This window comes from Myripristis murdjan, chromosome 15 (genome assembly GCF_902150065.1).
Source record: "Myripristis murdjan chromosome 15, fMyrMur1.1, whole genome shotgun sequence".
Taxonomy (NCBI): domain Eukaryota; kingdom Metazoa; phylum Chordata; class Actinopteri; order Holocentriformes; family Holocentridae; genus Myripristis; species Myripristis murdjan.
The window spans coordinates 5948909-5963143 of NC_043994.1; the positions used below are offsets into that span (position 1 = coordinate 5948909).

The 14235-nt window shown below is 38.9% G+C and overlaps 1 protein-coding gene across 1 annotated transcript; it reads left to right on the top strand.

Annotated features, from left to right (window-relative positions):
- The first annotated feature begins 7466 nt into the window (after window positions 1-7466).
- LOC115372262 (solute carrier family 22 member 7-like) lies at window positions 7467-14067 on the top strand. The gene is made up of 10 exons (XM_030069983.1): window positions 7467-7847; window positions 9224-9327; window positions 10475-10629; window positions 11371-11539; window positions 11622-11745; window positions 11914-12023; window positions 12193-12407; window positions 13078-13186; window positions 13338-13544; window positions 13969-14067. Exons 1-10 carry the CDS (start codon window positions 7467-7469, stop codon window positions 14048-14050), a joined length of 1656 nt encoding a protein of 551 aa, XP_029925843.1. The 3' UTR covers window positions 14051-14067.
- The last annotated feature ends 168 nt before the right edge of the window (window positions 14068-14235 follow it).

Consider the following 14235-nt stretch of genomic DNA (forward strand, 5'->3'; position numbering starts at 1 on the left):
TACTCCTGCTCAGTCTAATCCAATCCAACTGTTGTGCCATGACGTTTGCTTTCCTGCTGCCTATAATGCTTTTCTTGTTGTATATATCTTGGAGTAATAGAGGAGTAATAGAGGTGTTCTTTCACTTCTATGTTTGGTATTGAGCTCATAATTAGTGCTGCTGTTGGACTGGACTGCATTTTATTTAGAGCTGTTTCCACTATTCTGTCCCCCTCATTATAAATGAAGAGGACAAAAAATGAGAAACACCTCCCAATATAAAGTAGTCCAGTACAAGACCTCTGTGAACTACAACCTCAGTAATAAACACAAAATTAAATTTACACAACATTTCTGTACAATATTTGGCTCTTCATGCCACACAAAACACTCACTGCTGAGGTGCATGAAACACACCTTTGTGTTGGGTAGGTAGGTAGGTAGGTAGATACTTTATTCATCCCGCAGGAAATTCACATTTTCTTCAGCAGTATCCACAGATTACAAATTAAGTGAATAAAAAAAAAATAGAAATAAAGAATAAGATCTAAGTATAACAGAATAAGATCTGAGTACAACAGAATAACCTAAGTTAAGTACAACCCAGTGTGCAAAAAGCAATGTGCCACAAAAAAACAGAAAACAGAAAAAACGTGTGCATGGGTGTATAAAATGTGCATAGAGGTAGGTCAATGTGCAAATTTAGAAGAAATATACAGTATACACATGATAAATAGCAAAATATACAGTATACACATGATAAATAGCAGAATCTACACTATACACATGATAAATAGCAGTAAGCAATATAGACACTATGATGTAATCTGTACAAACATTATACACATTATGTATGAACATTATGTGTTCTAGCGTGCATAACGTCACATAATGCTATTGAGTTAAACAGAACATTTCTGAGGTCGGGAGAAAACCCAGCAGGACGGCTAACGTTACACTGCAAGCTTCAGCGCAGCCAGACCTAAATAAATGTGTCCATGATGCTGGTTGATATTTCAGAATTAATTTACACCTTTCCTATCGTATCATGTAGCATCATTAAAACGTAATGTGAGCTAGGAAGTGGTGGGACGTTAACATTAGTTCTCTAGTGGTAGCTAATGAGTTGTCGAATATATTGTTTTGCCTTGAAATATGGCCTCATGTCCCTTTGGAGGTTCACCATTTTCTAATTGTTCATTGATCAAGAAGCGATGAACTGAGCGACAGTTTTTCAGAAGTTTATACGACGTGCAGCAGCACCACATGGTGACAGTGTTGGAGCTGCTCACCCGGACCGTGACGGCAGGGCAAGGTGACCGCCATGTCAGTCTGCTCTGGCAAAGACAAAGGTAGCTCAATACTAAAGGATTTTGCACCAAACTTAAGTTTCAGATTTCTGCTTGATTTTTCCAAATTGAGGTTAACATGGACTCAGCAAGCAAGGCACCTGTTAAGTTAGCTGGCATACATTTGTCTTTGGCAACGCAGACTTGGTCATTGTAATTTGTAATGGTAATTGTGAAAGGGTGCTGTGTTCCCACACTGCAGCAGGGACAGTGTAGATTACATCAGATATTACATCAAAATGTGAGCAAGCTACGAGACTAATTTATTGTCCCTTTGCAAAAACGTGCAGCAAACCCTTTGCAAAGTGTTTGACACCAGCAAGACTGAAGGTGAAGTTGGGGGAAAACAACAACACTGAAATAGTGTCTCTTTCAAATGGCATACCAAAGTCACCAGATGACCTTCTCAGCAAGATAGAGACTACCTTATGGTTAAATTGAAACATCAGACTGCAATACATGGACCAGGATTTTGGCAAGGACTTGTTCAATCTGAATTCTACCACTGAACTTCAGGACTTGGAGACAATCAAGGTGATCCACCAGCAAACAAATCCACCTTTGATCAGATGGCACAATAATCCTTTCACCCCCTGAGTCTGTGTCATCACGAAGACAACAGTCGCCAGAGGACTTTCCAATTCCCTGATTTTCATATGACACTCAGCTGCAGCTAACAAAGGGCAATTCTGAGTACCATGTGAGCCGCAAAATGTTGACTGTCAGCTCCCGAATGACATCTGATATTCTCAATAAACTAGCAGAAGAAATTTACCAATACAAGGTCGACCCAGAGGATGCAAAGTAACTTTCAGGTGAAGTAACAACATGAACCGAGACCGGTGGCTGCCAGGAAGGTGGAAATAGGCTCACTTACAGTACTCACTATAGTCGTCTCATTAGTTTTGGCTGATTTAAAACTAAAAGAAATATGTGTACTTTTTCCTGTGCACACTGCACAGGAGTACTCATCAGCCCAACTCTGCTGGCACTTGTTCATAATGGTGTGATGTTTGAAGATTGTTATTCATATTATGCATATTTGTATAAAATGTTGTTGCATTACTTTGCACTTGTTTGTTGAGAGCTATTTAAATCCATATTTGAGCATAGTAACATTTGTGGTCCTAGTAACTGTTAAGCATTTTTTCATATTTGTTTTATGAAAAATGGACATAAATAATTGAACATTTTTATGCATTCAGTGAATAATGTGTTGGTTCAAAAACAGTGTTGTTGACCTAAAGTTAATGGTATGTTTATTTACATTAGCAGCTTAACCTGTTATGTCACTGTGTGTCACTGTGTCCCTGTAAGAAAAGTATCTTAAAAGGAAAATATGAGAAGTTTTAAAGTGATAATTCTAACTCTGACCTGTATAGTGGTATTTGTTGCTCCATACAAGAGTGATGCATCCACCAAGTCTGGTCACTTCAGTCCTTCCTGAACCAATGAACGAACTTTTTTATAGACCTCCATCGCAAAACCTAATTTTGTGTAATTTTTCTGTATTTTGCATTATGGTTTTATTTACTTCTCACACAATGTTGTTTTTGCACTGCAAGAAACAATCACAGCTGATCTATTTTTGTTTTTGCCACTCCGTACCTATGTTGTCTCACCTGTAAAGGTCTCATGTCTCATCAGTGAAGCAGATGTGGGACGAGGCCTGGAGAGCATCTTGTCCTGGGCACGAGCAGGACACACCTGCATACACACTGTATGCATGTATGTCTCTGTGCTTGTCTAATGTTTTAACATTAAATTCACACTTTGAGAGAAGAAAATTGAAACAGTTATTCTTTGCTGTGACATTTTCTGTCCACGTGACACATCTTCGGTCTTGGGTCAGCTTATCTTTGGTTTGATCGACTCACCGCGCATCATGCAGCCCTACTCACCCATCTCTGGGTGACCTTTTGGCCTTGTGACTGTGTGCCTTTTTGACCTTTGAGCAGCCCGCAGAGCACTTCCTGTGGGGAGGAAACATACAGACACATGGTGGAGATGGTGTTTCTGTCCTTGTGTCTGCGTGTGTCTAAATGAAAACCACAGATGCAGCAGACCATCGCTTCCGGGACGGGAAACATCCGTTTTTTCTCATGAGAACCTTCTCTCTCAACTGACTTCACAATCCTGTGTGTTCGTGTGAGTGTGTGTTCATGTGAGTGTGTGTCAGTGTGTTAGAGAGAGCATCCATGTGTGTATTTTCTTGATGTTTCATGTAAGAGGGGAATACACAGACTCATAGTCTTTATGTCAGTCTAAGTCTTCAGACTTTTGCTTGCAGTCATCATTTCAGTGTAAAAAAAAAAAAAAAGAAGAAGAAGAAGTCTGGTAAGGAAGAATTACATGCAACAAATGTAAATAAAATAAGATACAATAGGGCCCTCTTCCAGAGAGGCGAGGGCCCTAATGAAACTGTAACTTCACAAGTGCATGATGGGTGCTTTAGCCCGCTGTTGTGTCAACTGTTAGTGTCCTTGAATGCTTAAGCAGCAAATTCTTGTCCCTGTGAAGTGAAATGTGGTTGGATCACCACCTAGTGGAAGAAAACATGTACTAAAATGACTCCTGCTTGTTTTTGCAACCATCCTGCCAGGTTGCCTTGAGGATAGAGCCAAAAGGATTGATTTGATTGTGTAGGGGAGGATGACCCCCAATCAATATAAGGAAAAGGAAGAATTAAACCTTGTTCCAAATTACTTCTGCCTTTCAAATATATATTTTTTCTTTTTTTCCCCCCTCATTCACCATGAGATTTGAGAAGCACGGCTCTATACTTCCCTTTCCCCTCCCACAGTTCCCTTTTCAAAACCAGAGCCCTTCTTCCAACTAAATCATTTTATTGTGTTCCTTTTATCACAGGCATTTCATCAACAAATTACCCCCCATCCAGAGTTTCTTTTAGCAGTATCTTGCTTTACTTCACACTGATAAGATATTACCTCGTACTTGCACATGTATGTTTTTTTTTTTTTTTTTTTTTTATCTCCTTTTCTGTTGAAAAGAGAGAAGAAGGTATTTATGATGTTGGTATTATGCCCATGATATCATGTCAGAATGATCCAGACAGTATTTGTCGCCCCAAAGGCTCAAAAAAAAGAAAGAAAGAAAGAAAAAGAAAAAAAGAAGAAATCACAAAAGGTTATTTAACCTTATTGCTCCCAGATATTAAAATCAGAAGGTATTTGGTTACATATTTTGGGACTGTGTGATCTCATCAAAAAGTCATATTCATTTCATGTAAAATGCATCACAGACATTTATTTTAAAAAAGTTAGGTTAGTCCCAGTTGTTCTTTCCTTCAAATGTTGTGAAACAGCTGTGTAATCTTTAACATGAAAGACACTGCTGAATTAGACATGTTATTCATCAACTCCCACTAAAGATATAGTAAAGAGAGAGGACACTGTGGGTGTCCAAGTGATTTTTTGCATTTAACCTCAAACAATTTACAGAGCAGTGCATGCAAAAAGAGCAGTCTTCAAACAATAACACACTCTGTAATGCATGCATTATGCACACAACATCCATGCAGTATAATGATAAAATATCAGGATTTATGTCTTTTACTAGGTAATATGATGTTGACATTGACAATATTTGATAAAGATTTGGGTCTGTCTCAGATTTGTTCAACACACCAACTTGGGCGGTCAAAGTTTGACAGCTCAGGTTGGTGTCTGTATGCTGGCATTTGCACAGAAACTCCAATGTCATGCCATTGTTTTCTGCTGGGCTGTGCATCCTCACTGATCTGCAGCTGGCTCTACTTGTCTTCTAACTGTCTTGGTCCCTTTTGTCCCAATCCTAGGGGTCCTGGCCCTTGGGATCCCAGTCCTGGTCTGTCGTGGGCATGTCTGGAGCCCTCCTGCAGTGGGAGGCATTGATCCATGTAGCTCTTCCTCCAATCTTAACTGCAATTTGACGATTTATGAGGCCAAATTATTTTAAGAGATCTTATGTCTTATGTCTTATTATAACAAATAATTATTAATGTGCATGGACTGGGATGCTGAGAAAGGCATTTGCCAAGTCAGTGACAAAAAGTGCGTTGAATTACCAGAAATGGAGGGATGTGGGGGAATTGAGAGGAAAGTGGTTGGGTTTGCCATGACAGGTGCTCGTGCATGTATTGTTTTGTTTACTACACACAAGTCTTGTACAGAGTGTCTTGATACTCCATCAACCTTTTTAACAGGGAAGATGGGTGCAGGACACGGAAAATTGGAGCAGCGTGTCAGAATCCATGACCTGAGCAGCTGTTCTGTCGCTGGCTGTATCTGGTTTCAGAAGATATCGCTGCGTGCATGGTCTGAAATTGGACTTTGGCGTGACCTATAAGGCAGGGGTCACACTGGACAGTGGACCCACATTGTACTTGTGCATTGCCCACAAAGTTTCAGGCATTCCCTCAAAGGCTAAAAAAACATGCCATCTTAAAAATAGGGGCGATTCTGGAAACAGGTTTGTGCACTTGCAGGGCATGCAGGATTTGCGCAATGTGCATTGACTGCTTATGGACAGGGTCACTGGAGCCAGTACCCTATAACCGGCTTGTGAGTGCTTGGATTCTTGGGGATTGCTGGGAACACATTTTACAACCTCTGACAATTGCAAAATTCATATAGATGATGCTTACCTATGTGCCAAAGAATGAAGGTACATATAAACTAAAATAAATGCAGATCTGTCCCTTATCCCCAAGGATCATACGAGGGGTGGGAATGACTGGCTAAGTGGCAATATGATACTATCACAATATTTTATGATTTTATGATAGTATCATATGATGGAATGTGTGATGTATTGTAAGATAATCAGCTGTGACACATCATAATATTTGTAACTGGAGAAGAAAAATACTCTGGAAAATCTTGAAAATCTGGAAAATCAAGTGTGTTTTTCAATGTTTTAATGTGCACAGTGACTGCAACATGTGCATGACAGAGTAATTCCAGCTAAAATAACTAAATGCTAGGAAACAAATATACCTCATAGGAACTCAAATGTTTACCTGTGCAAATTAAGCTGAAATCTAAATCATCAATACTTGGCACAAGTGTATCGATAATGTCACAATATATTGATATTATGATATTTTGTCCCACCACTAGCTTATACAGTGCTCTCTGAGCAGAAAAATGTAACTACTTATTACTTATTACTTTGACTATGAGCTAATTAATGAATAATATTGATATTGTAGACTTATTGCCAACTAGACAACAACATGATATATTGTTGTTGCCATTGTCATGGAATAATTCAGTATCTGAGTATTTGTTTCTGCTGTCTGACTTTTACTATGCCTTAGTAATGAAAACATCTGATAGTGTGTGTGTGTGTGTGTGTGTGTGTGTGTGTGTGTGTGTTTGTGTGAGACAGAGAGAGGGACAGAGGGTGGAGGGGGCTATCACTTTCAACATTGAACAACTTTACAGTGTACAAAGGTGATAAAGCCTGTCTAGACAATATAGTATGCTATAAACCCTGCAAACCAAAGGAAAGACAAAAGACTACTCTGCACTTCAGTCTGGAAGGCCACTGACATTGTGTTTTAATACTTGAACTAATAATATATTAATTCTTTAAAACTAATGCAAAAAGCAGACCTTCTACACTGAAGACCTTGATGAAGGGATGCAAATGAACTGAAGGGTGCCACATGGACATTCAGCCAACACGGGCTGCTGTAACCAGCCCACAAACTGGTTGGATTAATTTAAGCATCACGTTTGGGATGTTATGGATGAAAGATTAAGCTCAGTTAATAAATGACTTTTGTTCTGGTAAAGATCTGGGAGGGGCTTCCAGGATGTTGCCTAATACAGCTAGAAGAAAACGTGATGCCAACTCCTTAATGCAGGGAGGGGACAGAAAGAGAGATAGAGAAGGAGATAGCCATTCATTCACACAATCACAATCACACACAGAGATTAATGCCAAAGAGGTGTGAGGTGACAGGATTTTAGCATTTTTCATTCAACGTTTTTTTTTTTTTTTTGTAAGACCCTCACAGAATTTCCTAAGCAGGTGAGTCATTTCAACAAATCCCCATGTGCCTCCACGTCCTCCATTTGTTGTATGTTTTGTGATCTAATGTAAAAATCTTATTCTGCTTGCAGCTTGACGATGAAGTTCGAGAGCATTCTAGAGGAAATTGATGGTTTTGGGCCTTTTCAGATTTTCATCATTGTGGCTTTGTGTGTCCCTCGACTAGTTCTGCCTTGTCATTTCTTGCTGAACAACTTCATTGCTGCAGAGCCTCCTCACCACTGTGACTTAAGCACCCTGGATGATGGGGGACTTTTCAGCAATTTGACTCAGGAGCAGAAACTAGTGATTGGCATTCCTTCGCGAGAGGATGGGAGGCCAGAACCATGCGAGATGTTTGCAGAGCCCCAGTTCCAGCTCTTATCCAACGTTTCCAATGGGACCCACATGCCCACAGTGCAGTGTCAAAGTGGCTGGGTTTATGATAACACTACCTTCACCTCTACCCTGGCAACAGAGGTAAAATAACCTTTATACCAAACTAAGTAGCACATTTTGTGTGCAAGTAAAAATGAATTGGTATTCACTTGGCATTTAATTTCAGTCAGACTCGTTTCACTAGTTTAGTGCTAAATGTAAAGCATGGCAGTAAAAGAAGATTAAGATGAAACTAGATACAGCAGCATGAGTGAAAAAATCCTTAATAAACTGAAGATGTGTGCAGAGCTGGATCTGTACCACACCAACAAGGTTTATGCAAATTCAGTTTGCTTTTCCAGGGGCACTGCTGGGCAATTAAGTCTGTTGTTTGGATGAACCATACAATACACAGAATTACCAGTACCAAGCACAAGTGCTTTTGACATGTTTCCCACAACATGAATGATTGTAACCAGAGTGAAGAGACGTCAGAAAATCCTGCCCTGTCTTTCTGGACCTCAAATAGCAACCAGTTCTTTAGGTTTATGATAAATAAGCATATTTATGTTATTTATGTTCTAACTCCTTGGAATAAACAACAATCTGAGAAAACAAAAAAGAGACAAAGAAACAAAATAATAATAATAATAATAATAATAATAATACATATACAGAGGATTGGGGTAAAAAAAAGAGTTCTGAGATTAATTTCAGATTAATTTCAGAATAGAGACTATTTATTTATTTATTCATGTTTGTGTGGCCCTTATCCTTTTCACTTCCTGTAGCAGTGCTGTTGCAGTTTTTTTTATTGGTGCTCCACCCTCTTTCGACTTTGGTTTGGGCATTCTTGACTTATTTCAACTTGATCAGTTTCTGTGTGTGATTTCTGTGTGTGCACACGTCGCTCATGCCGTCAGGGGATTCATTCAGGTCAACTGGCACACACTTTCAATTGATGAGGACAGTGGGAATCATCATTTTATGAACACAGGTGCAAGCAGTTTCATGCTTTAACCCTATAAAGCCTGAACTATGAAAGAATTGGCAGAAAATTCCAATTTTTTGAAATTGAACCCTTTATTTAGTCCTATAACAAAATGTAAAAAAAAAAAAAAAGATTTTTCAAAAAAAATGTCTTTATACCATTTTTCTGTTGTATCATATATGATAGTACTTGGAGTGCCAATGGTATGGTCCAGGGTGAACAGGGGAAGTGTCCAAAGGTATACAACAGTATTTTGGTCAAGTATTGATTAAACTGAAAACGGAATGTGTTATTTGATAACGTGTATCATATATGATACAAATGGCTTTATAGGGTTAAGAACACATTTAAGAAAAAAAGTTTAGGAAGATCTTGGTGAATGAGGCCCACTGTATTTTTATGTTTTTTTTTTTATGTGTATCCATAAACAAGGACATTGAGCCCTGTGAACATTACCTTTTGTGAGTAAATCTTTCCTCTTTTTTAGTGGGACCTTGTCTGTAGTAGAAAAGGCATAAGTAAAGCCACAAGCTCCATCTTCTTTGCTGGAGTGATGGTTGGCGCAGTGTCTTTTGGAGCCCTCTGTGATAAGTATGTTGCAAACTGTAAAATACTGTCACTTTGAAACACGATGTGCTGTTACATCTTGTGGCCCACTCTTTCAAATGAGCCTTAATGCAGTGCAGTGCGTGTCTGTTTGCCACAATGTGACATACTACTACAGCGTATTACGACCGCTGTAGGGAGAAAAAACCATTATGGAGCCAGATGGGAGGGGTGGGGGTGGGTGTGTTAATATTCTGAGGAAAAACCGTGAATTTCTGAGGTTAAAGTCATAAATTTATGAGAAAAAAACCTTGGAAAATTTCTTTTTCTTATACTTACCTTTCTATCATACTCTTAAACTTATGAACAATATATAGGAAGCACGTGTTGACTTTGCGAGGCTGGATCAGGCCTGCAGCTGTTGACCTCATCAAATTCTACTTTTTATTTTATTTTAGCCCAGAATGACAATGTCTCTTCACAGTCTGGATGCTGATGAGAATATTGTGATTCTGGGCTAAAATCACCAGGATTTATTGTAGTAGTATTGTAGTACACAGTTGAAGAAAAGCTATTTTTCCTGTTTTTTTTCTGTTAATTTGTTAGTTTATAATCTCAGAATTTTTTAGTTTTTTTTCCTCAAACAAGTTTTTTTTTTTTTTTTTTTTTTTTTTTTTTTTTTTTTTTTGCATGAATTTACAATTTTGGTATCAGAATTTCTGAGATTTTTCTTGCAAATTTGTGAATTCATAATCTCAGAATTTTTGAGTTTTTTTCTCATATATTTATGGCTTTTTTTCTGGTAAATTTACCAGTTTAATCTCAGAGAATATCTGAGCTTTTTCTGATAAATTTATAGTTTAATCTTGGAAATTCTGAGTTTTTTCTTAGATTATTACCCTCCTTCCCTGGGTTCCGTATTTTTTTTCCCCCTCACAATGGCACTAACATGCCAGTTGTAGCACACAGTGGCTTCCAATGCTCACGCCTCTTGGCCAAAAGGGGGCACTCTAACCAGGTGTGTCACGGGGCACAGAACACCTGAAACAGCCCACATGGTCCTCTGTTCTCCACGGGCGGCCGTGTGGGCTGTCCTGTAACTCAGCGTGTAGCTGCCGACTAGTTGGTTGACAAAACATTTACTTGTGTTGCTTGTTGTTCACTATCTTGCATTTACCGTGCTGTGTTTCAGGTTTGGGAGGAAATACACCCTCTTGGCCTCATACATCGTGTCAGTCGTGTTCAGCTACTCCAGTGCATTTGCAAAGTCATACCTCCTGTTTGCAGCTTGGAGATTTCTCACTGGTTTTGGCCTAGCAGGAGTCAGCTTAATCTGTCTTGTCCTGGGTAAGAAGTTTAACAAGCAATAGACAACACTCTCCAGAGAGACTTTATTGATCCTTTTGGAAAAGATACAACACTCTGATTTCAGATTAATGTCACAGTCGGCATTGTTTTAAACGTCTGAGGTCCTTTGGGCTTACTGATTGGTCTGTCTGTATTTATTTAAATATATTATGAATTTTCATTTGCTGCAACTACTTCATAAGTCAACTGGGTCTGGGTTCCAGTGATCCCCGCAAAAATGGGGAATATTTTAATTTCACCTTTCTTCCATTGACAAGAATTTAGCCCAATGAGAGAATCTACAGTACAGACAGTTATGGAATAACAAAATTTTTACCAGACGGGGATCCCCGAGACTGTATTTTACCAAATACGGATCTGATGTGGAATAATTTGCGGTCCCTTGACCCCAAACAGGTTGAGAACCCCTGACCCAGAGTTGTGTACTGAGTGCTTTCTAGCTTATAAAAGCAATCCTTTCTCGCATATTGACAGTGATTATAATTTTCTGCAATAAGATATTACACTGAGATCTATCTCGTTCTTTTATCTTGGTACCTGTAAAAAACAATACATACAGGCATCTCTAATCTTAGCTCATGTGAGGACGGGTTTTGCTTGCAAAACATGGGCAGAAACAAGGAAAAGCAAATGAAACCGAACTGTAAAATACAAAATATCCATCTATGTACAATGAAATGTGTGCTCTTTGATGCAGTGTTTCTCCTTATTCCCATTAAGGTATTGAGTGGGTTGATGTTGAGCACCGAGCGTTCATTGGTGTGATTGGCGGCATGGCCTGGGCTGTGGGGAACATGCTATTGGCAGCTTTTGCCTATCTGGTGAATGACTGGCGGATGCTGATCATGACTGTCAGCGCCCCTCTAGGTCTTGCAGTTTTGACTTGGTGGTGAGAAAACGGTCTTAACAGAGTCTTAATTAGAGCCTAATTAAGGTGTTACATAATTATACTGATTAGAATTGTACTATAGGTGGATTCCAGAATCTGCCCGGTGGCTTTTAGTCAACGGCAAAGCAGAAAGAGCAGAGTTCTACCTTGATAAATGTGCTCAAATCAACAAGAGACCAATATTATCATCAAAATTAAAAATGGAGGTAAGTTATGGTATGCACTTCATCTTGTGCTGTTTTACAGTATAATTTTACAGCCTCCTTTAAATGTATTATTACCATTCAGACTGTAGGCCTACTTTAGCTTGGGCTGTATTGGGGTAATGCTCTGGATGTGCATATCACTAACTTGATTTCTCTACCAATACATAGGCATTGTCCAACACAGAGATCATGGAAAACTCAAACAAGAGTTACTCTTACCTTGACCTAATTAAGACCCCAAAGATGAGACAATTAACTCTACTGTCTGGGTTTGTGTGGTGAGTATCCCCTCTCAAAATATTCACTTCTGCTAACTCCGAAGAGAGCCTTGGTCATGACATTTGCTTATTTCATTTTGAAAAGAAGAAGAAGAGGAAGAAAGGGGTAAACACCAGCCACAATACCGTGATTGATTTGTGTGTTTATTACAGTTGTCTTACTTTGCAGGTATGGAGTAGCCTCAACATACTATGGAATCAGTCTGAACATAGGGGGATTTGGCTTGAACATCTACCTCAACCACTTCATCTATGCTGCCATTGAACTGCCCGCCAAGCTTCTCGTCTATTTCTGTGTCAACACCATTGGACGGAGAAAGTGTCAGGCAGGCACACTCTTACTTACAGGAACCTGCATTGCTGTAAACATCTTTATTCCCAAAGGTTGTATTAAATGTCCTGAATGTTATTGTCATTTCTGTTCAAATAAAGAGTGAGTCAGCACTAAGTCACGTGGAGGAAGAAGAGGATGCTGCACTGCTCGCTTCAGCTTGAAACTTTCAGGCATGCTATGCAACACGCCTGAAACTTTCAACAACTAGACAGCAGTGAAGCAGAGCTTTTCTGCTAATGTTGACATGAAACCCAAGGGGGGAAAAAATCTAGATTTTGCTGTTATCGAGTGGTTGACATTTATACTTTGCTGCAGTGATGTACATTTGCACTTTCAGCGGTGCTACCTAACTGTCAGGTGTGGTCAGAAACAGTTTGACCCCTGGAGGCCAATGCAAGAATGCTCTTATGCATAAAAAATGTAGGGATTTACATTGTGAGTAGCTATGTGCCTATGCTCTTTTTGACACATCTGTGCCTTATACAAAAGCTCTGTGTGCTCCTATCTGTATATCATAATGAACATTTATTTTTACCAGTACAAAATCAAATTTGTCAATACAAAAAATATTTTAAAAGTTCTAATGACACTATAATAATGACAATTTGAAAGTTCAAATTAATATTCATGATATACGTACATTAATAAAAAATTATAATAATTATTATTTTCATAAAAGAATGTATACTAAAGCTGTGTACGTATACTTGTTCTGGGTAGATGTTTGGCTTGCACGGACTATTGTGGCCACGCTTGGGAAAGGACTATCAGAAGCTTCCTTCACCACTCTCTTTCTGTACACAACTGAGCTTTTTCCCACAGTTGTAAGGTAAGTCACTGTCATGCATTTCCATGAAGTCAATGCACTGTCACGGCGTGTTAAGTCTACCACAAAAAACACATCCAGTTCCTTTTAACAACTGCAGAAGTGTAGTATGTAACTACACGTTTCTCTGATTTACTATTTCTTGTCTTACCAGGCAAAATGCCATGGGTTACACCAGTTGTACGAGTCGTCTTGGTGTAACAATGGCACCGCTCGTTCTGATGCTGGACGAAGTGTGGAAATTTCTTCCAGACGTCATCATCTGCTCTGTTGCTATTGCAGCTGGCCTAGTGTCTTTGTGCCTTCCAGAAACACTTAATGTAAGGCTGCCAGAGACTATTGAGGACATCGAGCATCCAAGGTAAGGACTGAATCTAAACACAAAGACTTATTCAGGAATTTTATGTCTTCTTTTATATGTACATTAATTCACTCAGCTTAATGACCCTATTCATTAAAGTATGTTGCTCTATGCCAACCCATAGCTGCCTTTGTTTACATATGCAGTACTGGACTGGACTACAAACTGTCCATCCCCAATTCTAACTTTTTAAGTTTGGACAACACATTAAATTTAATGCTTACTAAATTTTTGATTGTATATGAAACAATTAACACCTCAAACACTGACTATGTCTGTCTATGGTAAAACTTCCTGACACCAACTCATCTTAATCACATGTATATAAAATAGGCGATGTTTGGTCAAACATGGCGACTGTTTTCTCAATTTGTCAATTATGGTAAGCTATCAAAATTTACTGTATCTTTTTCTATCATTTCAGAAGAAATGACATCTCTTCTTTCTCCATTGAGAACACAGATGTTATTGTGGGGTTACAAAGCACAACGGACATCGATCAGTGAAGAGAGGATAATGACAAGGGAAATGAAACCATGAGCCTTGGCCATGGTTTCACACTGGTTTCACATTTACACAATCCCATTCTGCAGATACCTGCAACACTGAGAAATCTTCACTTCTGTGTTATTTAGAGGGGGAAAAAAACTTTGTTGAGAACTTCTGATACATGTTTCTGCGCTTTGTCTGT

Coding starts and splice junctions, on each gene's coding strand:
- LOC115372262 (XM_030069983.1), top strand. CDS start 7,467: ATGAAGTTCGAGAGCATTCTAGAGGAAATTGATGGTTTTGGGCCTTTT. Junction 11,746..11,913: donor CATCAAAATTAAAAATGGAG/GTAAGTTATGGT, acceptor ACCAATACATAG/GCATTGTCCAACACAGAGAT. Junction 13,545..13,968: donor GAGGACATCGAGCATCCAAG/GTAAGGACTGAA, acceptor CTATCATTTCAG/AAGAAATGACATCTCTTCTT.